Consider the following 27,843-nt stretch of genomic DNA (forward strand, 5'->3'; position numbering starts at 1 on the left):
AGCAATTGGAACTCTTGCCTCTTTTCCCAGAGCCAGAAATATGCAGTTACACTGCAGAGGCCTCACTTAAGTGACTTTTTTTTTGAGAAAGGAACTGGGGCCTCAGAACTACCTCTCCAGACCCCATTCCCCAACCCAACCTTGGAGGACAGCAGTGCAGTCCTCCAAGTGGAGTGCTTGAGTCATTGCAACCTCCGCTTCCTGGGCCCAAGTGATCTTCCGCCTCGGCCCCTCAAGTAGCTGGGACTACAGGCGCGCACCACCACACCCGGCTAATTTTTGTATTCTTTTGTAAAGACAGGGTTTCACTACGTTGTCCAGGCTGGTCTCGAACTCCTGAGCTCAAGCTATCCGCCCCCAACTTGGTCTCCCAAAGTACCAGGATTACAGGCGTGAACCACCGCGCCTGGTGGAAAGCTACCTTTTTTTTTCTTTTTTGAGACGGAGTCTCACTCTGTCGCCCAGGCTGGAGTGCAGTGGCGCGATCTCAGCTCACCGCAACCTCCACCTCCCGGGTTCAAGCGATTCTCCTGCCCCTCAGCCTGCCGAGTAGCTGGGACTACAGGAGTACGCCACCACGCCGAACTAATTTTTATGCTTATTATTTTTTTTGTCTTCCTTTTTGTGGAGAACGGGGTCTTGCTATATTGCCCAGGCAGGTCTCGAACTCCTGGGCTCAAGCTATCCTCCCGCCTCTGCCTCCCTGAGAGCTGGGATTACAGGCGTGAGCCACCGCGCCCAGATGAACTAATTTTTGTATTTTCAGTAGGGACGGGTTTCACCGTATTAGCCAGGATGGTCTCAATCTCCTGACCTTGTGATCCGCCCGCCTCGGCCTCCCAAAGTGCTGGGATCACAGGCATGAGCCACTGCGCCCGGCAGAAAGTTACTTTTAACAATAACATCACTTTTTTTTTTTGAGACTAAGTCTCACACTGTCGCCCTGGCTGGTGTGCAGTGGCGCAATCTCGGCTGGCTGCAACCTCCGCCTCCCGGGTTCAAGCGATTCTCCTGCCTCAGCCTCCAGAGTAGCTGGGAATACAGGCGCGCGCCACCACACCCGGCTAATTTTTGTATTTTTTAGTAGAGATGGGGTCGCACTATGTTGGCCAGGCTGGTCTCAAACTCCTGACCTCGTGATCCACCCGCCTCAGCCTCCCGAAGTGATGGGATTACAGGCGTAAGCCACTGCGCCCGGCCTAACATCACACTTATTAAAACAGCATGTTGGCTGGGTGCGATGGCCCAGGCCTGTAATCCCACCACTTCGAGAGGCAAGGTGGGTTAATCACCTGAGGTCAGGAGTTCAAGACCAGCCTGGCCAACACGTTGAAACCCCATCTCTACTAAAAATACAAAGAATTGGCCGGGCGTGGTGGCAGGCACCTGTAATCTCAGCTGCTCGAGAGGCTGAGGCAGGAGAATCACTTGAGCCTGGGAGGCAGAGGTTGCAGTAAGCCGAGATGGCACCATTGCACTCCAGCTTGGGCAACAAGAACAAAACTCCATCTCAAACAAAAAAACTGCAGGTATTTACTGAAAGCCTCTTTTGAGCCAGGCAGCTAACCAATCCACGTAGGTCATCTGAGCAGTCCTTGCTGTTTCCTCTACTTGACACTCTTCTCTACCTGGCTCTGTTCAAACATCGTCTTCTCAGTGTGGCCTTTGCAGGTCACCCTACATAAGATTTCAACTGTTCCCCCACCATTCTCTCTGCCTTCCTGTTTTTCTCTATAGGATTTAGCACAGTTCCACTTTTTATAGTCTATCCTCTCACTAGAATGCAGGCCTTATTTGTTGAATATTGGATATGTGTCAGTATTTTTAAATTTTCCCACGTTGATCTTTGGGCCACACCAAGGTTGCAGTAAGATTTTATTTTGGCTGGGGGCGGTGGCCCACACCTGTAATCCCAGCACTTTGGGAGGCTAAAGCAGGTGGATTGCTTGAGCCCAGGAGTTCAAGACCAGCCTCGGCAACATAGCGAAAACCCCCTCTACAAAAAATACAAAAATTAGCCAGCATGGTGGCATACACCTGTAGTCCCAGCTACTTGGGTGGCTGAGGTGGGAGGATTGCTTGAGCCAGGGAGGTTGAGGCTGCACTGAGCCATGATTACGCCACTGCACTCCAGCCTGGGTGAGGGAGCAAGATCCGGTCTCAAAAAAAACAAGATTTTATTCTGAAGATTGTGGGTTTTTTTTCCCCCACAGCAGAAACTACTTCCATTTGCCTGAGTAATTGTAATTAATATTAATTAAATTACCATCAGGCCTGGGGCTGGGCTGAGTCTTCTACGAAAACCCTGACCCAGGGTCAGCTGATGATAAGAGTGCGGCAAGGCCTCACCCCTTACCACTTAGTTTAGAGTACGGCAGAGGGGCATCTTGAACCTGGGCAGTGACACTAATGGCTCACTCTTAGTGAGTTGAAGTCCCAGAGAATGAGCTGCACATTTCATGTATGTTACAGATTTAATCTTCCATCTTTCCCATTCATCTATCTTCCCACTCTCAAGTATCCCCGGTGCCCCCGACATTTCTTCACCACCAAAGCCAAGGACACAGGAAGCCGCAGACTAAGGAGTTCACAAGAAACTGATCTTTACTCAACAAAGTTCTACACAAGTGGAATCTCACGCCACCTCGGCGCCAATCCCCAGCACAGCACAGTAACAAATGGACAGACCCGGGAGCCCGCAGGGGGAAGAGGGTGAGGAGGGAAAGAGGGACTGTGGCTCAAGGCCAGTCTGGGTCCACAGCCCTGGGTAGGGGAGAAGGTTGAGAAGCTGAAACTTCATTGTGCAAAAAATAACCAAAAATAAATTAAAAAATTAAATAGTTTTTTTTTTAAAAAAAAAAAAAAAAGGAAAACGAGAAGAACCAGGCTCCCCTTCCCTGAAGGTGTTTGTATCCCCCCATCTTGAGTAGCGGGGGGTTACCAATCCCATCAGATAGCCAATCCATCCACACACCCCAAGACCCAGCAGAGGATGCTCCAAAGAACTGGAATTACCATAAAATTAAAAGGTATTTTTAAAACTTTTTTTTTTTTTTAACAAATGGCTTCCAGAGACCTGCTCAAGTTTCATGGGGTGGGCGTGCAGGGACACCCAGCTAATTTATGGAATGTGTACTGAGTGCCCCTTGGAATAGAGGCAGGGCCTGACCCTGACTATGGAAAGACACAGGGCTCGGATGGAGGGTCTGGCGCCCAGGAGGGATGGATGGAGCAGGCCCCAGGATGCGAGACTCCAGTCAAACTCCAAAACACAAGGGGCTCCCCAAAGAAGTAGAAAGCAGGGAAGGAAAAAAAGGGAAAAAATGCTAAGGGGGTCTGCAGGGCCTAGTTTTCTGGCCAACTGGGAAGTAACTACACCCCCACCCTCTCTAGGGGAGCCCCTCCCACCTTGACCATGTTCCCAGACTATTCCAGAAGGTTCTCTAGAATTGCTGACCCAGTCTAGTAGGATCTCTGGGCTCACTGGGTACTATGATGAGCAGGAAGTCCCAGGGAGATGGAGTAGGGAACAGGGGACACACCACCTTTCCCTTCCACCAAGCCTTGGTTTTCCTTTTTGCTGGCAAAGCATAAACCTGTGTCCTCTGTCATCATCAATCAAATGCCCCTGCCCCAGCCCTTGAGTTAAAACTCGGGCCTGAAACGTGAGAAGGGGGCTTTCAGAAGCACAGAGAAATGGACTGCCCCTGAAGCTGCTTACAGAGAGAGATGCTAGGGGTAGGTGCCAGTAGCTCTGGCTACACCCAGCTCTCTTCAGGAAAAAGGTCCCAACCCAGTGTCTTCAAAAGCCACTGGAGCACACAGGAAGGAGAAACGGTGACCTCTGGCCAGCCCCAGCCACTCCAGTGGTTCTCACCCTGCAAGCTAGGCTAGGACAAGGACGGAGACACACCAGCTGAGGCTGCAACAAAGCTGGCAGGAAGTGTGTGGAGCGGGTCCCAAGCATGTGCGTGCTGACAGGGCGACTCCCAAGGTCACCATCCTCCTCCCCCCGCCCCGAGATCCCGCCTGAGGCCCCCCACCCACCCAGCCCTCCCCAGTCACCGCCAATTCCAGCAAAACAGCAGAAGCTTCTTAAACTCTAGATGCAGGTTACACGGAAGGCCTTACGGGTTAACTCAGGGGTTCACTAATTCTAGTCTCCATGCAGTCGGGGAAATAGTGGAGCGGCTGGCCCAGCCTCGCCGGTTATGGCACCCGCACATGCGTGTGGCCACGTGTGTCTGTGTGAGTGTACGCTCCCTACAAGGGCCCCCCCTCCTGACCTGCTCCTCCCTCACCTCCTCTGAAGCCGGATTCGGTCAGCTGTGTAATTCCTCCCTCCCATGTAGCTGGCCCAAGTGGGCTGCCAGAGATGACCCTATTACAGCCCAGGGGCCCCTGCCCACCAGAAGTCCCCCCCACCTCCCCGTTTATAGGATGAGCATGGTGGCCCCACCCACCTGCCAGGAGGGCAGGTGGACGGATGGACGGACGGACGGACGGACGGGGAAGGCATCTGGATTTGAGTCCCACTCACTCCTCCCTAACCCCCCTCAACCAGGGCACAGCGACTTCCGGATGCAGCGCACTCCCCAGTAATCCCTCCGACGACGACGCAGACAGAAACCTGCAGGGGGAGGAGGAAGGTCATGGCCTGGGACCTTTCGGCCCCCAAGACAGTGCTGACTTGCCAGCTGCAGTCTCCTCACCTGGCAGTCTCCATGATCACCTAGACCCCGTAGAAAGCCGCCAGCCTCTCCTTGAGCAGCGGCGGGAATTGCTCAGAGAACTGCTGCCAGTTATCTTCCCCAACTTGGTCTTTGAAGCCGTGGAGAATCTGTGGGGAGGGTGGTGGTGAGGGGTAGGCAGGGGCAGAACAAGGGGAGTGCGCCTCTTCCCCCATCCCCAGGCCCCATTGTTACCAGATGGTCTCAGCCCTGCCTGCTCCCAGAACTAGATCAGGGCCCAGTCAGAGCCTCACCTTATAAAACATGTCCCGAAGGTCATCCTTTGGGCTCACCCAGGAGGCTACAGCATCGCAGAAGAAAATAAAGTCCTGAAACGTGACGGATCCCAGGTGAGGGGCCGCCCGAGCCCAGCGCCCGCGCCTGCCCTCAGAGCCCAGCTGCCCCAACCTGCACAACGCCCCCCGGGTTGACACCGATCATCATGCAGATGCCGCGGAAGGCTGAGTCCTTCTCCTCGTTGTCCCTGATGTTCCTGAGGGACGTGCACCTGTGGGAAGGTGAGCAGCTGGAGGTCAGAGGGCAGGCAGGGCATGCGTCTGTGGAGGGCTGGGTCACTGGGGATCAGTGAGTGGGCCTGGGACATGCATCTGTGGGGGTGGGGCAGGGCAGGGGGTCAGTAGGCAGATGGGGCTGGAAGTGCACAGGCGAGGGAGGGGGTTGGGCCCGTCCCGCCCACCACACAGCAGGCTTGACACGTGGACACACACCAAGGCCGGATGAACTGCTGCAGCATGGGTGCCACCTCCTGGGGGCACACGTAGCCCAAGCGGCCGATGGTGATGGCTGGAATGGCAGAGGGACTCGTCAGGCGACCTGCAACCCCGAGCGGCCCCGGGACGGTACGTGGCAGGGCCTCTGGCACAAGGCACCAAGCCCCGCCCCATGAGCCCCAAGGGAATGGCTACTGCAGCCACCCTGGTCCCCCAGGCTTGGCCCAGCCAGGGGTCCTCCTCATCACACCTGAGTCTCTTCCCAGGTCTCTCTACATCTATCTTTCTTTCTTTCCTTTCCCTTTTCTTTCTTTCCGTTTTGTTTTGTTTTGTTTTTGAGATGGAGTCTTGCTCTGTTGCCCAGGCTGGAGTGCAGTGGCAACATCTTGGCTCACTGCAACCTGCCTCAGCCTCCTTAGTAGCTGGGATTGCAGGCACGTGCCATTACCCTTGGCTAATTTTTGTATTTTTTAGTAGAGATAGGGTTTCACCACGTTGGCCAGGCTAGTCTCGAACTCCTGACCTCAGGTGATCTGCCTCCCAAAGTGCTGAGATTACAGGCATGAGCCATTGCACCCAGCCTGAGGCTGCATCTTTCTTGGGGCTTCTCCCAGTGCCCCCTTCCAGGTACTTCCAGACACCCTCCTTGGTTCCTTGACAAGCCTCTTTCTGATGCCCTTCCCAGCCCAGAACCCCACCTCCAGAAGGCGGGCAGGGGTGCAGGCAGCAGCCGGGCCAGGTGCCCACCTGTGTTTTCCAGCAGTGTCTTGGGTGTGTTGGGTCGGTTAATGATCTCCACCAGGTTGTTGAGGACCATCTGCACATAAGGCTGCATCTCTGCCCCTGGGGGAGCACCCAATCAGAGCCCTGCACAGCCCCCGCCACCCACAGGGGGCCAGGGGGCCGCCCCACCTCACTCACCACTCGCCCCAGTTCCAACTAGAGACTGGCCAACCACTACCAGCGAGGAAACAAAAGACCTTCTCCGGCTAATCCCCACCCAGAATCCCTGGCCAACCAGGGACAGACCCACACCCTCCAAACATCAGAGGCTTCTCTAGAGTCGCAAAGGTGACAACACGCTGTCCAAGTCAAAGGAAAAAAAAAAAAAGCCAAAGTCACCCAACCAATCCGAATGAGTCTTTTAGCCAACTACACAAAACGGCCCAATCAGAACAGCCCTCCTATCCCTCCTCTTTGGAGAAGCCAATCACAAATGACCTTTCTGCTTGGCTCCACCCCTGACGACCCCCCAGAGACTTCCCTTGAAGGAAGCTGTCAGTCAGAGCTAGGGTCCCACCCCCAGGTTGAGAACAGGCTAATGTGGGGAGCGTGTTGCCACTTGCAGGGCACTCACCCATCTGCATGCAGATTTCACCAATGGCCCAGGTGGCGTTGTTGCAGACGGAGATGAACTCTGGGTTCAGGTTGGTGCCCAGAATAGGCATGAACTCGGCTAGTGGGGAGAAACAGGGGTGCTGAGAAGGAGGGCCAGCCAGGGTAAGCTGCAGGACCTAGTCCAGCAGGCCCCATCAGACAGTACGAATACATCCCAATGTGGTCACAGTCATCCCCGGGTATTGCTCTCCATCACTTGAGGCCGGGGCTGGGGTCATGGGTTAGGGACAAGGCGAGTGTCGTACCGATACAGGGCTTGACATGGATGAAGCAGGCTTTGGTGAGGTCTCCCAGGAGGGCAAAGGAGCTCTGCCGGACCTCAGGCATCGAGTCCTAGGGATTCAAGAAAGATCAGTGTGGCTAGGCTCCCTTCCTCCTAACCAGGACAGCTCAGAGGGCACAGTCCCTGGTGCATGTCCAGCCTCTGCCACTTTCCAGTTCTAGGGCTCCCAGCTGTTCCTTAACCTCCCTAGCCTCCAGACCACATCTGCAGTGCCCCACTGCATTGGCAGTGCCCCAACGGTCATCCCTCAGTGTCCGTGGGGGATTCTTTCCAGGTCCCTGCAGATATAAAAATCCACGGATGTGCAAGTCCTTGATATAAAGTGGCATAGTGTTAGGGCCAGGCGCAGTGGCTCATGCCTGTAATCTCCAGCACTTTGGCAGGCCGAGGCAGGCAGATCACTTGAGGTCAGGAGTTTGAGACCAGCCTGGCCAACATGGCAAAACCCTGTCTTTACTAAAAATACAATAAAATTAGCCAGGCATAGTGGGACACACGTGTAGTCCCAGCTTCTTGAGAGGCTGAGGCAGGAGAACTGCTTGAACCCTGGAGGTGGAGTTTGCAGTGAGCCGAGATCACACCATTGCACTCCAGCCTGGGTGACAGAGTGAGACTCTGTCTCAAAAAAAAGGTGGGGGGCGGTGGGTGCGGCATAGTGTTTGCATATGCACCTATGCACATTCTCCTGTACATTTACCATCATCTCTAAATCACTTATATCTAATACAATGTCAACAGTATGGGAATAGTTGTTATACTGTATTGTTTAGGGAATAACAAGAACAAACTTCTGTATGCGTTCAGTACAGATGTAATTTTTCCTCTGAGTATTTTCAATCTGAGGTTGCTTGAATCTTGGGATGTAGAACCCACAGATACGGAGAGCCAACTGCGCTGGGGCAGGGACTTGGGCTTTCACGTTTTCTATTTTCTTTCTTTCTTTCTTTTTTTGAAGACAGAGTCTCAGTTTATTGCCCAGGCTGGAGTGCAGTGACATGATCTCAGCTCACTGCAACCTCCGCCTCCTGGGTTCAGGCAATTCTCCTGCCTCAGCCTCCCAAGTAGCTGGGATTACAGGTGCCCGCCACCATACCCGACTAATTTTTGTATTTTCAGTAGAGACGGGATTTCACCGTGTTGGCCAGGCTAGTCTCAAACTCCTGACCTCAAGTGATTCACCCGCCACAGCCTCCCAAAGTGCTGGATTACAGGCATGAGCACCCGGCCTCATACTTTCTATTTTCAAAACTGTTTGCTTTTTAAAAAAATTTTTTTTTAATTTTAGAACTGGGGTTTCACTATGTTGCCCAGGCTGGTCTCAAACTCCTGGGCTCAAGCAATCCTCCTGCCTCGGCCTCCAGGATTACTCTTTAAAATAATTAGAACAGCGCCTTTTCCCTGATTTCCTTTGGGCACAACCAGGCCCTGACTCCCCACCAGGGGCAGCCCACGCAGGCTGCTGGGTGTCATCACTGTCCAGGTCCCCAGCCACCTGCATGCACTGGAACAGCAATGTCATGATGTTGCTGCGGGCCACCAGCTGCTCCACGTGACCACCCAGGCCCTCAGCCAGGCCGCTGAGCAGATCCAGTGCTACGATCATGAAGTCCTTGTCGGGAGCCTCATACTGCTCGGGGTGCTGGGTGTACATCTAGACACAGATGGGGACAGGGGCACGGGTGAGTGGAGCAGCCCCGAGGCAGGCCAATGCAGAAACACAGGTGACGGGCCTAGGGGTGCTCACCATGGCCTGAGCCAGTGTCTTCTGCACAAGGGTGACGCAGCGCTGGTAGACGGGCTCACAATAAGGCAGGAAGCCACTCTGCAGGGCGGTGGCCACCGATGACAGACACTGGCAGGGAGGAAGGCAGGTGGGGAGAACTCAGGCGGGGTGGGCAGGACGGGCTTCGGGTGAGGGGCAGGAGCCCACTCACCTCCAGCAGGGGGAAGAGGTCCTTGTCTTCGTCCTTGAGCTCATTCCACTTCTGGATCAGTGGGGGCATCAGCTTCTGGATGTATTCCTGGAGAGGGAGCACGAAATTGGCGCTCCCTGGGTCGGGGTGGCAGACTGTGACTCAGGCACCTGTTGCCCGAGTGATGAGGCCTGAGTGCCTCACCGTGGCTCATAGGACCCTGAAAGGCCTGCCATCCGGCCAGACCTCGAGGTCTTCATTCTTGTCACCTGTCCAAGCACTGCCCTCCCCACCCCACCCCCCTGGGAGCGTAGGTCACCGCCTCCTGGTTCCCGAAGCACAGCACTTACCACGCTGTCTCATAACTGTCTTTCTCCCCCACTAGACTGGGAGCAGGGCGAGGGCGGGGCCGGGTCTGTCTGTCTGCCTGTTGAGGTCACGGCCACATCCCTGGCGTGCAACACGGGGTTGCCACCAGGTCACTGGATGCCCAGGGGCACGGGGATCGGGAGGCGGGAGCCGCTCTGGGGTCTTACCGGCTGGTTGAGGTGGTGGCCTACAGAGTCGGCCAGGGTGCCAATGGCGTCGTAGAGGATGAGCAGGTTCTTGTGCTGGTATTTCCCAAAGGCAAAGACAAGGGTGTCCAGGATGTAGCTGAGGTAGGGCACCAGCTCCGTGCAGGCCTCTTCCTCCAGGGTGGCAAAAGCACTGGCGGGAGGGAGGATGAGGCGGGGGGCTCAGTGGACCATGGCAGGTGACACTGGGCCATGGGCAGTGGGGGAGGGCAACTCAGGATCAGCCAGTACGAATACAAGATAAATCAGTTCCACATCAACAGTCACAGGTGTCATCACTTCCCAGAGGGTGGCTGGGGGAGAGTGGGGGCTGTGGGATCAGGGGTCCAGGGTCACCTGCAGGCCGCCTCCTGCACCCTCTTGTTGCCATCCAGGATGCGTTTGAGCAGCTCTGTCATCAGGGGCTTGAGGTGCATGTCGGGTGGCTGGCTGACCACCCAGTGGGCATAGCGGCTCAGTGTCCAGCAGGCAATGGAGCGGACCAAGGCCTTCTTATCCGACAGGCACTGGATCAGGTGCGGGATCAGCTCGGGCAGGTAGGGCACCATGCCCTGCATGCAGCCTACAAGGAAAGGGAACCAAGAGGGGGCAGTTTGATTGGGCCCCAGGAGCAAGCTGGGCCCAGCCACACCCACCCCATGGAGAGAAGAGTCAGCCGCACACAACATATAGAGAAACTGAGGCTTAGAGGTTAAATCACTGGCCCAGACTCATTTCACAGAGCCAGGTAAAGGAAGGCACAGGAAGGGAAACAGCAGAAGCCTCTCATCCCAAAGCCCCGAGTTATCTTTATTTTTTTTTTGGAGGAAGAGTCTCCCTCTGTCGCCCAGGCTGGGGTGCAGTGGTATGATCATGGCTCACTGCAACCTTCACCTCCTGGTTCAAACAATTCTCTTGCCTCAGCCTCCCAAGTAGCTGGGATTACAGGCCCCTGCCACAATGCCCGGGGAATTTTTTATATTTTTAGTAGAGACAGGGTTTTACCATGTTGACCAGGATGGTCTCAGTCTCCTGACCTCATGATCCACCCACCCTGGCCTCCCAAAGTGCTGGGATTACAGACGTGAGCCACCGCGCCCAGCCAAAGAGCCCCGTGTTATTGTGTTAATTCAATTCATGCGTTAACTGAATTCATGTGTGAATTCAAAATTGGCTCCGTTACATAGTGAGTGGGGTTTTATGGGGCAGCAGTGACCCAAATGTAATAAAAGCACTTTGCATTTGAAACTGTTTTTTTTTTTTTGAGACGGAGTCTTGCTCTGTCGCCCAGGCTGCAGTGCAATGACGCGATCTTGGCTCACTGCAGGCTCCACCCCTCAGGGTTCACGCCATTCTCCTGCCTCAGCCTCCCGAGTAGCTGGGACTACAGGCGCCCGCCACCATGCCCGGCTAATTTTTTGTATTTTTAGTAGAGACGGGGTTTCACCGTGTTAGCCAGGATGGTCTCGATCTCCTGACTTCGTGATCCGCCCGCCTCGGCCTCCCAAAGTGCTGGGATTACAGGCGTGAGCCAATGCGCCCGGCCGAAACTGTTCTTAAGATGTTTGTTTTCTTTTTCTTTTTTTTTTTTTTTGAGATGGAGTCTTGCTCTGTTGCCCAGGCTAGAGTGCAATGGTGTGATCTGGGCTCACTGCAGCCTCTGCCTCCTGGGTTGAAGTGATTTCCTGCCTAAGCCTCCCAAGTAGCTGGGATTACAGGCGCCCGCCACCATACCTGACTAATTTTTGTATTTTTAGTAGAGATGGGGTTTCACCATGTTGGCTAGACTGGTCTTAAAATCCCAACCTCACATGATCCCACCTCAGCCTCCCAGAGTGCTGCGATTACAGGTGTCCAGCCGTTTGTGATTTTTCTATTTCTCCTTATTTTTGTTTAATTTTTTAATTTATTATTATTATTTTTTTTTGAGACGGAGTCTTGCTCTATTGCCCAAGCTGAAGTACAGTTGCACAATCTTGGCACACTGCAACCTCCGCCTCCCGGATTCAAGCAATTTTCCTGCCTCAACCTCTCGAGTAGCTGGGATTACAGTTGTGGGCCACCACGCGTGGCTAATTTTTCGTATTTTTAGTAGAGACGAGGTTTCGCCGTGTTAGCCAGGCTGGTCTCGAACTCCTGACCTTAGTTGATTCACCCGCCTCGGCCTCCCAAAGTGCTGGGATTACAGGCATGAGCCACTGTGCCCAGCCATTTTAAAAAAATTTTTAATGTTTTCTTTGAGACAGAGTCTCACTCTGTCCCCCAAGGAGGAGTGCAGTGGTGTGATCTCCACTCACTGCAACCTCTGCCTCCCAGGTTCAAGTGATTCTCGTGCCTCAGCCTCCCAATAGCTAGGACTACAAGTATGCACCACCATGCCTGGTTAATTTTTGTATTTTTAGCAGAGATGGGGTTTTGCCATGTTGGCCATGCTGGTCTTGAACCCCCTGACATCAGGTGATATACCCGCCTTGGCCTCCCAGAGTGCTGGGATTACAGGCTTGAGCCACCACACCCAGCTTTTTTTTTTTTTTTTTTTTTTTTTTAAAGATCACGAACACTGCTCTTTTATTTAAAGAGAACAAAGATAATAGCACATCCCCCAATAATCCAAGACACAAGATCTATGTTTACCAGTTTGAGCTCAACTCCTATAGATCTTTTTACCATAAACATGTAATACAGGCCGGGTGTGGTGGCTCACGCCTGTAATCCCAGCACTCTGGGAAGCTGAGGTGGATGGATCACCTGAGGTCAGGAGTTCGAAACCAGCTTGACCAACATGGTGAAAGAAACCCCGTCTCTGCTAAAAATACAAAAAATCAGCCGGGTGTGGTGGTGGACTCCTGTAATTCCAACTACTTGGGGGGCTGAGGCAGGAGAATCTCTGGAACTCGGAAGGCAGAGGTTGCAGTGAGTGAAGATTGTGCCATTGCACTCCAGCCTGGGCAGTAAGAGCAAAACTCCGTCTCACAAAAAAAAAAAAAAAGAAATTGGCCAGGCCTGGTGGTGAATTCCTATAATCCCAAGCTACTCTGGAGGCTGAGGCAGGAGAATTGCTTGAACCCGGGAGGCAGAATGTTGTTGCAGTGAGCCAAGATCACACCACTGCACTCCAGCCTGAGCGATAAGAGCGAGACTCCATCTCAAAAACAAAAGAAAAATAGAGGCCAGGCGCGGTGGCTGGCTGGGCAAGGTGGCTCACACCTGTAATCCCAGCACTTTGGGAGGCCAAGGAAGGCAGATCATGAGGTCAGGAGATTGAGACCATCCTGGCCAATGTAGTGAAACCCTGTCTCTACTAAAAATACAAAAAAATTAGCTGGGTGTGGTGGCAGGCACCTGTAGTCCCAGCTACTCAGGAGGCTGAGGCAGGAGAATCACTTGAACCTGGGAGGTGGAGGTTGCAGTGAGCCGAGATTGTGCCACTGCACCCCAGCCTGGCGAGAAAGCAAGACACAGTCTCAAATAAATAAATAAATAAATAAATAAATAACACAGCTTATGTAATCTATTAACATATGTAAATGTATTGTGTGATATATACCCTATTAACATGAGATATGAGATACATTAAACACATATCACATGTCGAAACATTTCTTTAGACAATTTTTTTTTGAGATAGGGTCTTACTCTGTTCTCCATGCTGGAACGCAGTGGCGCAATCATGGCTCACTGCAGCCTCGACCTCTCACCTCAGCCTCCCAATTAGTTGGGACTACAGGCACTTACCACCACGCCAGCTAATTTTATCAGGTTCTTTTTTTTTGGTAGATATGAGGTCTCACTATATTGCCCAGGCTGGTCTTGAACACCTGGGCTCAAACGATCTGCCTGCCTCAGCTTCCCAAATTGCTAGGATTACAGGCATGAGCCACCACACCTGGCCTTTTTAACAAATTTTTTGTAGAAAGAGGGTTTCCCTATGTTGCCCAGGCTGGTCTCGGACTCCTGGGCTAAAGCAGTTGTCCTGCTTCAGCCTCCTGAGTAGCTGGGATTACAGGCGTGCACCACAGTAACTAGACAAATTTTAGACAAATTTTGAAAGCTTACAAGGTTGAAGGTTTTTGCTGCCATGCCTGAAATTTTTGGCACAGGTCTGGATGTTGAGGCAATGGTATATCATGCCTCCAACGGACTCACAAAGCCCTCCTGTAACAAGTTTTATGTCCCATCGGGACCATGGGAGCCTGAAAACCCCACCGATTACAAGATACCAGGTTGAATTTGATGAAATACCACCTACCACGGGTTACTACTAACTCTGGCAGGCCAGCCTGGCAGCCAGGAACAGGTTTAAGGCCCAGACACACCCTGGGTGACTGTAAGGAAGTGGCATCAATCTTTCTGTACCTCAGTTTCCCCATCGTTGAAACTGGGATCTAGCACCCACCTCATCAGGTGGTGATGAGGGCCAAGGATGTTTGTCTACATAAGTGCACGAGGCAAGCATGCAGCTGTGCCTGCTGTTATTATCACTGTTGCTGTAATTATGCTTACAACATGAAAGAACTGCGTGCCTGCGAGAATGAACAAGAGGCCTTGCACTGTGGGGCTCCAGGGGTTCCTTTCAGGCCCAAAAACCAAGGGGAGAATTGAGATCTCAGAGCTGTTTGGAGTGGGGTGAGTAGGCCTCCAGGGAGAACTGAGGCATCGGTGTGGCCAGTAATGTGGGCCAGCCCTACAGTCTCATGCCAGCACAGGGCTCAGAGATCAGGCGTACTCACCTTCAGCAATGGCGCCGAGCACCAGGATGCCCGACTCCTTGACCACCCACTCAGGGTGGAAGAGGAGGCCTTTGAGTAGCGGGAGTAGGTGGGGCAGCAGTTCCTCCCGGAAGACATTGGCGAGGACGTCCAGTGCAGCCGCTGAGCACTTCCCTGGGGAAGGGGGGACAATGGGGAGGCTCAGGGCAGCCCCTCAGGCAGGAGGCCGACCCTCCTTGACTGCACTCCCAGGATCAGAGATCATGATCAGAATCTTCACGATCAACTTTTGTTGTTTTTTTGAGACGGAGTCTCACTTTTTCGCCCAGGCCGGAGTGCAGTGGCGCTATCTCGGCTCACTGCAAGCTCCGCCTCCCGGGTTCATGCCATTCTCCTGCCTCAGCCTCCGAGTAGCTGGGACTACAGGCGCCTGCCACCACGCCTGGCTAATTTTTTGTATTTTTAGTAGAGACGGGGTTTCACTGTGTTAGCCAGGATAGTCTCAATCTCCTGACCTCATGATCCGCCCACCTCAAGCCTTCCAAAGTCCTGGGATTACAGGCGTGAGCCACTGCGCCCGGCCACGATCAGCTTCTAATCAGCTTCTGCCTCAGCTTCTAGTCACCTCCCAAGAGGGAGTCCAGGGTTTGCCACCCCACCCGCACCCCCAGGCAGGGGCACACACTCAAATTCCAGTCGGACAGAGCATCATCATCATCGTCATCCTCCGCATCCTCGGAGCCATCAGGCCGCTCAGCCTCGTGGGGCAGTGTGACCGTGCGTGACTTGTGGAAACGTGGCTTGATGTCCTGCTCACTGTCGGGGACGGCCTCATCCTCCTCCACATCCCCCTGGGGGACAGGCAGACTGTTAAGTACTTTGGGGACCACAGCCACGACACCCACACCCATGCCCACCCATGCTGGGTGGGCCCTGCCTGACCTTGAGCAGGATGATGTCAATTTCCGAGTACTTCATCCCATTCACCAAGATGGGGATCAACCTGCACAGAGAGGGGCTGTTTATGGGGATGCAGGGGCCGTAGCAAAAGTTGGGGGGAGGCACAGCTTGGGGAGGAGGCAAACAGGTGCCAACGGTGACCAGCCCCCCAATCAGCCACAGAGCAGACCCTGCAGGGCATGATGGTACTGCTAGGTGCAAATCGATCCATTTCCCTCTGGGGAATTATCGGAATCTAGTCTCTGCCGCTATGATTAGGATATAAATGATACCACTCCTGCCTCCACAGAAAGGTTTTTTTTTTTTTTTTTTTAGAAGCAGGGTCTAACCCTATCACCCAGGCTGGAGTGCACTGGTGCGATCACAGCTCACCACAGCCTCACACTCCTGGGCTCATGCAATCCTCCTGCCTCAGCTTCCCAAAGTACTAGGATTACAGGCGTGAGCCGTGTCACTCAGCCTTCAGGAAAGCTCTTGACCCAGGCCTGGCCACTCAGTGAATTACAGACCCCTGAATACACTGAAAATCTTGGTATGGTGCCTGCTCCCTAGCACAACATTAAGGCAGGGACGTGTGGTCCTATTCCTGGCAACTTTCCTGAGATAGGGCAGAGACTAGCCAGGGTAGGGGAGCAAACACACTAGACAGCCAGCCCCTCAGCTGCAGCCCAGAGTTGTAAGTGACAGAGCCTTCATCACCTGCTCATCTAGGTCTCATCACTCCCCAGGAGCCGTCCGCCCAGCCTAGACTGTTATCAATAATAATTTGGGGCTGGGCACGGGGGCCACATCTGTCATTATAGCACTTTGGGAGACCAATGCAGGAGGACTGCCTGAGCCCATAAGTTTGAGACCAATCGGGACAATATAGTGAGACCTCACCTCTAATGAATAATAAATAAATAAATAAATAAAAATACAATATGCTGGGCGCGGTGACTCACGCCTGTAATCCTAGCACTTTGGGAAGCCAAAGTGGGCAGAACACAAGGTCAGGAGTTCGAGACCAGCCTGGCCAACATGGTGAAAACCCGTCTCTACTAAAAATAAAAAAAATTGGCCTGGCACGGTGGCTCATGCCTGTAATCCCAGCACTTTGGTGGGCTGAGACGGGCGGATCACAAGGTCAGGAGATCAAGACCATCCTGGCTAACGCAGCGAAACCACGTCTCTACTAAAAATACAAAAAATCAGCTGGGCTTGGTGGCGCTCGCCTGTAGTCTCAGCTACTTGGGAGGCTGAGGCAGGAGAATCGCTTGAACCTGGGAGGCGGAGGTTGCAGTAAGTGCAGATGGCGCCACCGCACTCCAGCCTGGGTGACAGAGCGAGACTTCATCTCCAAATATATAAATAAAAAAAATTAAAATTAAAATTAAAAAAAATTAGCCCAGCGTGGTGGCACGCATCTGTAATCCCAGCTACTTGGGAGGCTGAGGCAGGAGAATCACTTGAACCCGGGAGGTGGAGGTTGCAGTGAGCCAAGATCGCGCCACTGCACTCCAGCCTGGGTGACAGAGCGAGACTTCATCTCCAAATAAATAAATAAGTAAAAATTAAAATTAAAATTAAAAAAAATTAGCCCAGCATGGTGGCACGCATCTGTAATCCAAGCTACTTTGGGAGGCTGAGGCAGGAGAATCTCTTGAACCCGGGAGGTGGAGGTTGCAGTGCGCCAAGATTGCGCCACTGCACTCCAGCCTGGGCCACAGAGTGAGACTCTCTGTCTCAAATAAATAAATAAATAAATAAATAAATAAAATAAGGCCAGGCATGGTGGTTCATGGCCGTAATCCCAGCACTTTGGGAGGCCGAGGCATGTGGATCACGAGCTCAGGAGTTCGACACCGGCCTAACCAACATGGTGAAACCCTGTCTCTACTAAAAATACAAAAATTAGCTGAGCATGGTGGCAGTCACCTGTAATCCCAGCTACTCAGGAGGCTGAGGCAGGAGAATCGCTTGAACCCGAGAGGTGGAGGTTGCAGTAAGCCGAGATTGTAGCCACTGCACTCCAGCCTGGGCAGCAGAGTGAGACTCCATCTCAAAAACAAAAATTTGAAAATAATAATAATAATGACTTGGGGGCTGGGTGCAGTGGCTCGCACCTGTAATCTCAACACTTTAGGAGACCAAGACAGGAGGACTGCTTGAGGTCAGGGATTCGAGACCAGCCCAAGCAACTTAGCAAGACCTCATCTCTACTAAAACTTAGAAAAGATTAGCTGGGTGTGGTGGGATGTGCCTGTAATCCCAGCTACTAGGGAGGCTGAGGTAGGAGGATTGCTTCAGCTGGGAGGTCAAGGCTGCAGTGAGCCATGATTATGCCACTCCACTGCAGCCTGGATGACAGAGCAAAACTTTGTCTCAAAATAAAAGGGAAAACAATGATTTGGAGAGAGGCAAGCAATCCAAGTTTGTCAAGGAGGGTCAGTTTTAGGACTTTTGTTGGAAACACTGGTCGAAAATTTCTTCACTCTAAAGTTCCTAAGCTGGAAGGGCACAGAAGGCTACAGCACTACCCAGAGGGAAGGTTGTGCCTAAGAATGAAGCCAACACAAGGGAAGCAGATCTGAGACCACACAGATGCCTTTCACATCCTTTGAGCTCCTGGATACAGCCATACCTAAAGCCTTTGTTGATTTTTCTTTTTTTTTTTTTTTTAAGATGGAGTCTTGCTCTGTCACCCAGGCTGGAGTGCAGTGGCGCGACCTTGGCTCACTGCAACCTCAGCCTCCTGGGTTCAAGTGATTCTCCTGCCTCACCCTCCCGAGCAGCTGGGACTACAAGTGCAGGCCACCACGCCCAGCTAATTTTTCGTATTTTTAGTAGAAACGGGGTTTCACTGTGTTAGCCAGGCTGGTCTCGATCTCCCGACCTCGTGATCTGCCCGCCTCGGCCTCCCAAAGTGCTAGGATTACAGGCGTCAGCCACCACGCGTGGCCATTGATTTTTCATTTCTTTCCACCTATCAGTTACCTAATTTTGAAGTCTTCAAAAAGTGGCATTCTTACCACTTACACATAAATATATACTGACTTTAAACTGACAAGGATGTGGACTGAGAGAAGCACAGCAGGTGACCAGAAGGGAAGGCAGAGGCATAGCAAGGGGTCGAAGCTGGGGTGGGACAGTGGGCAGCAGCAGCACTCACTGGACCAGATGGGAGGCCAGGACTTCCTTGCAGATGGGCTGCTCGGCCAGCGTCAGCCAGAACTCACAGGCCTCAAGGGCAACGTTCTCATCATGGTCCTGGGTCCTCTGCAACATGTACTGTGGTAGGGGGGAGAAGCTGAGGCCTGGCCTGGCTGGGGGTGGCTCCCTGACCCCTGCCAGCGGCCCCCCTGCCACCGGCCCCCTGCCTGCCCGCCTGGGCTGGCCTCAATCATGCACACCTGGATGATGCTGTGCATGTGGGGGATGAGCCTGTCGATCCGCACTTCCAGAAGCATCACCAGGGCGCGGCACACATTCTTCCGCACCTCGGGGTCATCATCCACGGCCAGGGCAAATAGGTGCTGCAGGGAGGAACAGGGTCAGCTGTAGGGGCCATCAGTCCTCGCCCTGCCCACCCCCAGCCCAGTGGCCCACCTCGATGAAGGTGTCAATATTGTCCATCAGTGCCTGGGCCCGGTCCATGATGAACTGGTTCACGCAGGCGATGGCGTGGGACCTGGCGGGGAGCAGACACGTGGGTCACCCTGACCCTGCCCACTCCAGGCTCTCCGGAAGCCCCCAGGGAGCTGCACCCACCGGATCTTGGGACTGCAGTGCTTGAAGAACTGCAGGAACTTGGGGATCATGATGTTGAGGGGCCTGTTGAGGGCGTCACTGTCCAGAAGCTCTGATGAGTCTTCGCAGATCTTCTGCAGGGCTCCAAAGGCTCCCTGAGTGCAGAGGGGCAGAGAGAAAAAGGTGGGTGGTGGGTGGTGGTCCCAGCCCCCCAGTACCCACTCTGGCCATCCATAGCTTCTCGCCTACCTCACAAGTGTTGTAATCCTCCGAGTTAAGCAGGTTGCAGAGCTGGGGCAGCAGCTCAGGCCACATCTGCAGCTCACCCTTGGAAGCGATGGTGGTGATGAGAATGCCTGGGGCGGCCGGGAAAGGACGCTGCCTGAGGCTGGGCGGGGGCTGCCCAGCACCTCCCCCTCCCACTGGGCACCCCCAGTGCTGCCTTTCTGTTCCCTAGCCCATGTATGCTCTCCACATTCTCCCTCCTTTTTTTTTTTTTTTTTAAGAGATAGAGTTAGCTCTGTTGCCCAGGCTGGATTGCTGTGGCACAATCAATAGTCCACAGCAGCCTCAAACTCCTGGCCTCAAGCCATCTTCCCGTCTCAGCCTCGTAAGTAGCTGGGACTGCAGGCACATGCCACCATGCCCAACTAATTTTTAAAATTGTTTGTAGAGATGGGATCTCACTATGTTGCCCAGGCTGGCCTAAAACTCCTGGCCTCAAGCAATCCTCCTGCCTCGGCCTCCAAAAACACTGAGATTACAGGCGTGAGCCACCACTCCTGGCCTCAAGCAATCCTCCTGCCTCGGCCTCCAAAAACACTGAGATTACAGGCGTGAGCCACCACTCCTGGCCTTGACATAGGTAGAAGGGTACTCCTTGACTCAGTAAGCACCCTGAGCCTTACTGTGAGTCAACTCTGTTCCAGGGCCTGAGGCACAGCACAGAGCAAAATACAAAATCCTCACCCTTGGGAGCTGGAAGCAAGCTATGAAGTAAAGATAAATTAGCAAAAAAAACTGGGAGGGGCCGTGCATGGGCGGCTCATGCCTGTAATCCCAGCACTTTGGGGGACCGAGGTGGGTGGATCACTTGAGGTCAGGAGTTCGAGACCAGCCTGGCCAACGTGGTGAAACCCCGTCTCTACTAAAAATACAAAAATTAGCTTGGCGTGGTGGGGGGGCACCAGTAATCCCAGCTACTCGGGAGGCCGAGGCAGGAGAATCACTTGAACCCGGGAGGCAGAGGTTGCAGTGAGCAGAGATCACACCACAGCATTCCAGCCTGGGACGGAGCAAGACTCCATTTCAAAAACAAAAACAAAAAACTGGGAGGGGCCACATGCCAAGGACTAAGTGGGGAAATACAGCAGAAAAGATGGTGAGAAAGGGCTGTAGGTGAAGATAGCAACTTTAAATTGGGTGGCCAGAGCAGGCCTCATTGAGGTGACATCTTGATATCTGAGCCAAGACCTGAAGGAGGTGAAGGAGGCGAGGGAGGAATCATCCAGGTTTCTGGGGAAAGGGCATCTGAGGCAGGGGACTCTATGGTGCAAAGGCCTGGCGTAAGGACAGGCATGATGAGAGAGGGAAAGGAAGTAAGGGCAGGAAGGTGGCAGGGATGCTTGTACTGCCTATTAGACATCCAGGAGTTACGTACAGCAGGCATCTGAGGTGCCAGGACAGTGCACATATCTGGTGACAGAGCTGGATATGAGTTCTGTTAAGTGCAGAGATGGTATTTGCTGCCACGAGATGGCAGTGTTTCCCAAGGGTGGAAACTGTCAATGAGAGAAAGGTGCTCCCTGCAGTGGGTAGGTACACAGTGAGGACTGTGGAACCTTAGCCACATCCCCTCACTCTGTGTGCCTCAGTGCTTCCAGCCCTCAGAAGACATAAAGAAAACCAGCCTCCTAACTAAGGTTATCAGTGGGTTTCTTTTTCTCTCTCTTTTTTTTTTTTTTTTGAGATGGATTCTCACTCTGTAGTCCAGGCTGGAGGGCAGTGGCGCAATCTTGGCTCACTGCAACCTCCATCTCCCGAGTTCAGGTAATTCTCCTGCCTCAGCCTCCGAAGTAGCTGGGATTACAGGTGCCCGCTGCCACACTCAGCAAATTTTTGTATTTTTAGTAGAGATAGAGTTTCACCATGTTGGCCAGGCTGGTCTTGAACTCCTGACCTAAAGTGATCCACCCGCCTCAGCCTCCCAAGGTGCTGGGATTAGAGGCGTGAACCACCGCGCTCAGCCTGGATCAGTAAGTTTCAATGACTTAGCAAAGAGCCTGGCACATAGAATGAGCTCAGGAAGTCCAGATCCTACTTCTGGCCTGGGAGGGGGTTTTTGCGGGACTAAAAGTTACTTTTTATTTTTGAGATGGAATCTCAGTCTGTTGCCCAGGATGCAGTACAGTAGCATTATCTTGGCTCACTGCAACCTCTGCCTCCCGGGCTCAAGCGATTCTCCTGCCTCAGCCTCTCGAGTAGCTGGGATTACAGGTGCCCACCAGCTGTAATTCCCAACTAATTTTTTGTATTTTCAGTAGAAACGGAGTTTCACCATGTAGGCCAGGCTAGTCTCCAACTCCTGATCTCAAGTGATCCGCCTGCCTTGGCCTCCCAAAGTGCTAGGACTATAGGCGTGAGTTACCACACCCAGCCAAAAGTCATTTTTTTTATTTTTATTTTATTTAGTTTTTTTTGAGACGAAGTCTTGCTCTGTTGCCCAGGCTGGAGTGTAGTGCCGCAATCTCGGCTCACTGCAAACTCTGCCTCCTGGGTTCAAGCAATTCTCCTGCCTCAGCCTCCTGAGTAGCTGAGATTATAGATGTTCACCACCACGCCCAGCTAATTTTTTTTTTTTTTGAGACGGAGTCTCGCTGTATTGCCAGGCTGGAGTGCAGTGGCGCCATGTCACCTCACTGTAACCTCCAACTCCTGGGTTCAAGTGATTCTCCTGCCTCAGCCTCCCGAGTAGCTGGGACCACAGGCGAATGCCACCACGCCCAGCTAATTTTTTGTATTTTTAGTAGAGATGGGGTTTCACCATGTTGGCCAGGATGGTCTCAATTTCCTGACCTTGTGATCCGCCCACCTCGGCCTCCCAAAATGCTGGGATTACAGGCGTGAGCCACCATGCCTGGCCAGCTAAGTTTTTTGTATTTTAAGTAGAGACAGGGTTTCACCATGTTGGCCAGGCTGATATTGAACTCAACCTCTGGTGATTTGCCTACGCTGACCTCCCAAAGTTGCTGGGATTACAGGCATGAGCCAATTCTTAGTCATCTTTCTGTAACTTCCTCAGGCCACCTTCCAAGAGTCAGAAAAGGCTCTGCTGAAAACCTAATTCCGTTGCACCTGAAACAAAACCTGCATTATTTTGACTTCTATACCTTTAGCACTCAGCCCAAGGCCGAACACAAAACTCTAGATGTTGCATGACTGTCTCAGAGGCAAGAAGGACTGTTTCAGGAGGGAGTGGTTCCAGAGCGTGGCCCTGCAATGCCTCAGCTGTTTCTGACTTCTGCTGCTTACCCAGACAGGTCCCTTAATAGCTCAGCGCCTCAGCTTCCTCATCTATCAAATGGCAATAGTAATAGTACTACCATAGAGGGTGCCGGAGCATTCCATGAAGCATTACACTTAACATGCTGAGAAGTGAGAGTTCAGTGTGTCCTCAGAGGCCAACCCCCGCTGCCCCTCTCACCAATGGTGGCTCGGATGAGCGAGGAGGCGTCGCCAATGTTGTTGAGACACTCCTGTTTGATGAAGTCTGCCACAGGTGGTGGGAAGCTCTGATAGTGTGCCTTCACATTGTTCTTGAGGATGAGGCCACTGAGAGAGCGCGTTGGCTCATCTGGGAGGAGGAAGGCTGAGGTTCAGGGGCCCACGGGGGAGAAAGCAGGGTCCCGATCGCATGGAAGGGAGCAGAGGGCGTACCTTCTGACTTGAGTCTGGTCAGGACGAAAATCAGGTAGTTGTTGAAGTCAGGAAACTGATTGAGTTGTTTGAGTTTCTGCCAGGCTGTTAAGGGTCTTGGAAGACAGAGGCCTTCCCCCAGCCAGGCCCCCTCACTATGTACCTGACACTATCTCTGACCACTGGGACCAGGCTGCCAGCTCCTGGGGGATCCCGCTCCCTAATAAGCCCACAATGACACAGAGCACCTCAGACACGTCAAATTCATATAAGGGGCCGGGCGCGGTGGCCTACACCTGTAATCCCAGCACTTTTTGGGAGGCCAAGGCGGGCGGATCACAAGGTCAGGAGTTCGAGACTAGCCTGGCCAGCATGGTGAAACCCCATCTCTACTAAACATACAAGAAAATTATCTGGGCATGATGTGTGCATGCCTCTATTCCCAGCTACTTGGGAGGCTGATGCAGAAGAATTGCTTGAACCCAGCAGGTGAAGGTTGCAGTGAGCCAAGATTGCACCTCTGCACTCCAGTCTGGGCGACAGAGCAAGACTCCATCTCAAAAAAAAAAAAATCATACAAGGAGTTGGGTGGAAATGTCTGGGTTTCCCATCCACTCCTGAAGACGCAGCCAGAGCAGGAGAGGGAAGGAGAATCCCACTCCTCTTAAAGTGGCAGCTACTAGTCAGCTCTCCCCACTAACAGGCCATGATGCCTATTTTTTTTTTTTTTAAAGAGGGAATCCAAATTTTGGGGTGAGTCATGCTCATGGTTTAAATATTTGTTTGTTTATTTATTTATTTTCAGACAGAGTCTCACTCTGTCACTTAGGCTGGAGTGCAGTGGCACGATCTCAGCTCACTGCAACCTCCGCCTCCCAGGTTCAAGTGATTCTCCTGCCTCAGCCTCCCGATTAGCTGAGATTACAGGCTTCTGCCACCACATCTGGCTTAATTTTTGTATTTTTAGTAGAGACAGGGTTTCTCCATGTTGGCCAGGCTGGTCTCAAAACTCCTGACCTCAGGTGATCCGTCCGCCTCGGCCTCCCAAACTGCTGGGATTACAGGTGTGAGCCACCGCGCCTGGCCTATATATCTTTTCTTTGAGACAGGGTCTGGCTCTGTCGCCCAGGGTGGCTGGAGTACAGTGGCACAATCTCAGCTCACCACAACCTCTACCTCCTGGGCTCTAGCCATCCTCCCACCTCAACCTCCCAAGTAGCTGGGACTACATGTGCATGCCACCACACCCAGCTATTTTTTGTATTTTTTTGTAGAGATGGGGTCTCCCTATATTGCCCAAGCTGGTCTCAAACTCCTGGGCTCAAGCGATCTACCTGCCTCGGCCTACCAAAGTGCTCCAATTACAGGCATGAGCCACCCCGTTGGGCCAGGGCCTACTTTAATAGTTAATGGAGTAGATGCTAGCGTTCGATTAACATTAGGAATTTTCATCATTTTCTATAACAATCCCCGCAGCTCTGGAAATGGGACCCAGGAATTGTAATCCTTCTCTGTCCAGGGCAGATCCTCCGCACAGCAGAAAAAATCTGGGGACTAGGGGAGTCAGTCCCTCTCTTTCTCTCTCTGGCCTTTGGAAACTGCACACATCTACCCGGTTCCCCCAGCCCCGGAAGGAAGGAAGGATACATCCTGCACGATGCGCTGAGTGGCTGTGTTGGGCGACTGTGAGTCTTTGAGCAGCTGCAGGACCTGCTGCAGGCCCTGCTCGTCTGGCTGCCAGTCCATGGCGCAAGGCAAGCTGCGGAGGTAGGGGCCGGGGTCAGCGCTGGGTCTCTGGGGCTCCGTGTGAGACCCAGGTGGAGCCCCTGAGGCCGCGGTGGCCGCATGACGACGGGAACGCCCTCGGCGGACCGGCGGAGGCCTCCGATCCACGCCCGCCCAAGTGCGGGGTCCCCGCCAGCTGCGCCATCCTCGGCCGCGCAGTCGCGGGCTCGGGAGCGCGGGAGGGGGGAGGTGGAAACGGGCCACAGGCGGCGGCGGCGGGGCCCGGCGGATCCTCATGGGACCCAGCGAAGAGCCCTCGTCCCAGGGTGGCCCATGCCGCCGACCCCGGCTCCGAGTCCGAAGGCTTCCACCTCCCTCGCAGCGGCTGGGCGAGGGCCCAGCCGCCTCCACATCCAGGGGCCCCGCCCCAGACCGTGATAGCGCCCCGGCCCCCGTGGTCTCTTCCGTGCAGGCACAGTCCCTGAAGAGTCCCCTTCCCCCGACACTCGGCCCTTAACCTCTGCCAGATCCCAGAGGCCTCCTGCCCTAGTCCAATTTCTGAGCTTCCCCAGATGCACCGTCCCAAGACGATCGTCCTGATCTCTCCTGTCCCCTGTTCCTGCCCTTCAAGTTCAGTGGATGCCAGATATCCCCCTCTGTGGCCTAGCCAAATTCTAAGGATTCCTCTTAATCAGGCCCAAAGCAGTCCCCAGGTAGGTCTCTGCTGCCTCTTCGAATGGGAGCCAGCCAAGCCCGGCCAACCTACTATAGGAGCCCCCTGGACGGATCCCAGTCGCCTTCCCCAATCAGGTCTGGCCAAGCCTCTCCCTGAAATCCCCTCCGACCCTGTCAGCAGTAACCCCTGCTGACGGATCTCTGTTGCCTCTCCCAGTCAAGTTCGGCCGAGCCCCCCACCACCTCGTGTCAGTAACCCCCTGGTCCGATCCTTGCAGCCTCCCCCAGTTCGGCCTGGGTAAACACCCCCTGGGGCATTCCCCTCAACGGATCCCAGCAACGCCTCGAAGTCAGATCCAGGAAAACCCTCTAGGCCGAAGTCTGACGCCCCTCCCCGTCAGGACCCAACGAGCTCCCCTCCCCCCTCCCCGCTCAACTTTTCAGTGCGGCCTCCCCCAATCAGACCCAACCAAGCCCCACCGAAACAGGCCCCTACACACACCCGATCCTCGCGACGTCCCCCAATCAGGCCCCAAGCAGTCCCCAGACGCTTCCCCCAATCAGATCCCCTCCAGCCCGACCCCAGCAGTCCCACTGGCCCTCTTCTTGCGGAGCCCCGACATGGCCTGGCTCCGAGGCCCCACCCCCTAAGCTCTGCTCGGTTCCCCCCTCCCCCGCCCGGCCCGTTCTAGCTGCCAGGAGGATCGGGCCCAACCGGGTTCCCGGCCTTTCCCGGTCGGGCGCGGCCCCGACGCCCGGGCCGCGCGCGGCGCAGGCCCGGTGCCCGGCGGGGGTCGACGCAAGCCGGGGCCAAGAGGGTCGGGCTCTGAGTGAGGCCCACTTACCCGGCCCCGGGCAGCAGCGGCGGCAACTCGCGCTGCGGCTTCTCCGGAGACTCGCGCGGAAGGAGGGAGCCAAAGAGAGAGAATTTAAAAAAAAAAAAAAAAAAAAAAAAAAAAGAAAGAAAGAAAAAAAAAAAGAAAAACGCGGCCGTAGGTGAGCCGCCGCGGCTCCCGTACTCCGTTCAAACTGGTCCCGCCGAGCCAATCGGAAGGTTCAACCTTCACACGTGCCCTGGCACTTGGGTAACCCGGGCTGAGACGAGGCCCGGTCACGTGACCAAAGAGTTGCCGTTTCTTTGGCCTCTCTAGCCAGCCGGTCCTCCTAGTGTCTCGTTTTCCCAGCATCTTACACTGACCTGACCGCAAGCTCTTTAGCTGGAGCCAGGAGTTTGGTAGCGCGTGGGGACTTTCTGTGTGTGATGGATCCAGGAACCCCTCGGCCAGAGCCAGCGCCCTCCTTGTCACCTTCCTCCACTAAAAATTGAAATGTGCCTCCCTTCCCCCATCCAGAGGTACTTGGGAGGAGTACGCTGTGTGTGCGCAAGGAAAGAGCTGAGCGTGGTCTTTATACCCCAGAGACAAAGGAAAGAAAGCAGGACAAAGTAAGTGCCTGAGACAAGCCGGGTTCCTACAGAAGCCTCTGCCACTTTTTGCATTATTTTCCAGTACTGTTTGATAGTTTTTACAAGGAGATGAAAAAGCCACAAGGATATAAATTTTTGAATAAAACAAAATGAACTAATAAAATAAACTTTTAACCACGCCTAATCCCTTTCCCTACCTGAAGTTGAATGAGGTAGAACAGCGCAGGAAATTCTGGCAAGGGCAGGGTCATGAAGTTGCGACGTCTGAAGACAGTAGGGCACCGTTTTTCCTTCTCTTGAGAGAGGAGCAGATGGTAAAAAGCTGGAGACCCTGTAGCGTCTTGGTTTCCCCTCCCTGCCCTGCTGATAACAAAGTAGGAGACCTCCTGCCACTTGAAGCCTCAGTTTCCCCACTTGTCAAATGGGTATAAGAGCAGTTCGCGCGATTAGAGATCATCCAAGTTAAGCATGACCTGGCCAGCTCTAAATTGTTCCTTAAAAACGTGGCTTTACCCTCCAAGGCTCAAGGCTGTTCTTTTACTGTATTCAGCCCCTCCCTAAGCCGATATTTAATGAATTCACCGGCTCTAATCCCAAAGAACAACCCACCCTGCCCTGAGGAACTTTTTGACCCTCGAGAGAGGCACAGGTCAATTTTTGCCCCTGCCTGAAGGAGGGGAACAGCTATCTCAACCCACTTGCCGTAGGCAAAGTCAGTCCCGGCTCCGTTCATTCATGAAAAGCGAGTCCCGGGCCTCCAAGGTTAGGGAAGTGTCGGCAGGCGCTTAACTCCACTCGGAGAATCTCGGAAGACACCCTAAAGGAGCAGTTGGGATTCCGAGGTAGCCAGTTCCGCTGGACTGAAACCTGGGCTAAGAAACACGTGCAGAAAGCCGCCACCAAGGCATGCGTAAAGGCCTCCCTCTCCCCCACCCTCCGATAAGCCCTGGAACTACAAATCCCGTCCTGCCATGCGCCAGGGTCGCCGCGCTTTGGGGTTTTGGCTGAGAATCAAATTGGCAGGAGGGTCTCTAGACCAACCGAGGTGCATGGGGAGCAGAAGAGTGAGACTGGGGAGCTGGGGCTGGATTTGGG

The 27,843-nt window shown here is 53.7% G+C and overlaps 1 protein-coding gene, 1 long non-coding RNA gene and 2 other non-coding genes across 16 annotated transcripts; 1 reads left to right on the forward strand and 3 right to left on the reverse strand.

The window, feature by feature from the left end:
- The first annotated feature begins 451 nt into the window (after positions 1-451).
- On the forward strand, positions 452-3,768 carry LOC129051889 (uncharacterized). Its single transcript, XR_008516415.2, has 2 exons — positions 452-1,529; positions 2,519-3,768. It is a non-coding gene; the product is annotated as an uncharacterized LOC129051889 (long non-coding RNA).
- On the reverse strand, positions 2,587-27,691 carry TNPO2 (transportin 2). 13 transcript variants are annotated; one of them, XM_063719986.1, is made up of 26 exons: positions 27,447-27,691; positions 26,946-27,043; positions 24,570-24,681; positions 22,944-23,019; positions 22,711-22,860; positions 19,257-19,363; positions 19,029-19,162; positions 18,867-18,948; positions 18,671-18,793; positions 18,430-18,548; positions 15,261-15,321; positions 15,004-15,169; positions 14,340-14,492; positions 9,967-10,192; positions 9,592-9,763; positions 9,077-9,163; positions 8,887-8,994; positions 8,635-8,793; positions 7,105-7,192; positions 6,819-6,917; positions 6,209-6,304; positions 5,459-5,534; positions 5,139-5,238; positions 4,985-5,059; positions 4,713-4,840; positions 2,587-4,630 (listed from the first exon to the last, which is right to left on the reverse strand). In XM_063719986.1, the coding sequence occupies exons 3-25, from the start codon at positions 24,666-24,668 to the stop codon at positions 4,733-4,735; spliced, it is 2,664 nt and encodes an 887-aa protein (XP_063576056.1). In that variant the 5' UTR covers positions 24,669-24,681; positions 26,946-27,043; positions 27,447-27,691; the 3' UTR covers positions 2,587-4,630; positions 4,713-4,732. The 13 variants fall into 13 exon arrangements, with proteins under 13 accessions (XP_063576056.1, XP_063576054.1, XP_063576055.1 ...); XM_063719984.1 differs by having other exon boundaries at positions 5,459-5,564; positions 27,451-27,677; XM_063719985.1 differs by having other exon boundaries at positions 5,459-5,564; positions 26,946-27,041; positions 27,447-27,677.
- On the reverse strand, positions 6,987-7,063 carry LOC129052058 (small nucleolar RNA ZL2). Its single transcript, XR_008516776.1, has one exon. It is a non-coding gene; the product is annotated as a small nucleolar RNA ZL2 (small nucleolar RNA).
- On the reverse strand, positions 9,846-9,915 carry LOC112130295 (small nucleolar RNA SNORD41). The gene has a single exon (XR_002912561.1). It is a non-coding gene; the product is annotated as a small nucleolar RNA SNORD41 (small nucleolar RNA).
- Positions 27,692-27,843: the final 152 nt, after the last annotated feature.

This window comes from Pongo abelii, chromosome 20 (genome assembly GCF_028885655.2).
Source record: "Pongo abelii isolate AG06213 chromosome 20, NHGRI_mPonAbe1-v2.0_pri, whole genome shotgun sequence".
Taxonomy (NCBI): domain Eukaryota; kingdom Metazoa; phylum Chordata; class Mammalia; order Primates; family Hominidae; genus Pongo; species Pongo abelii.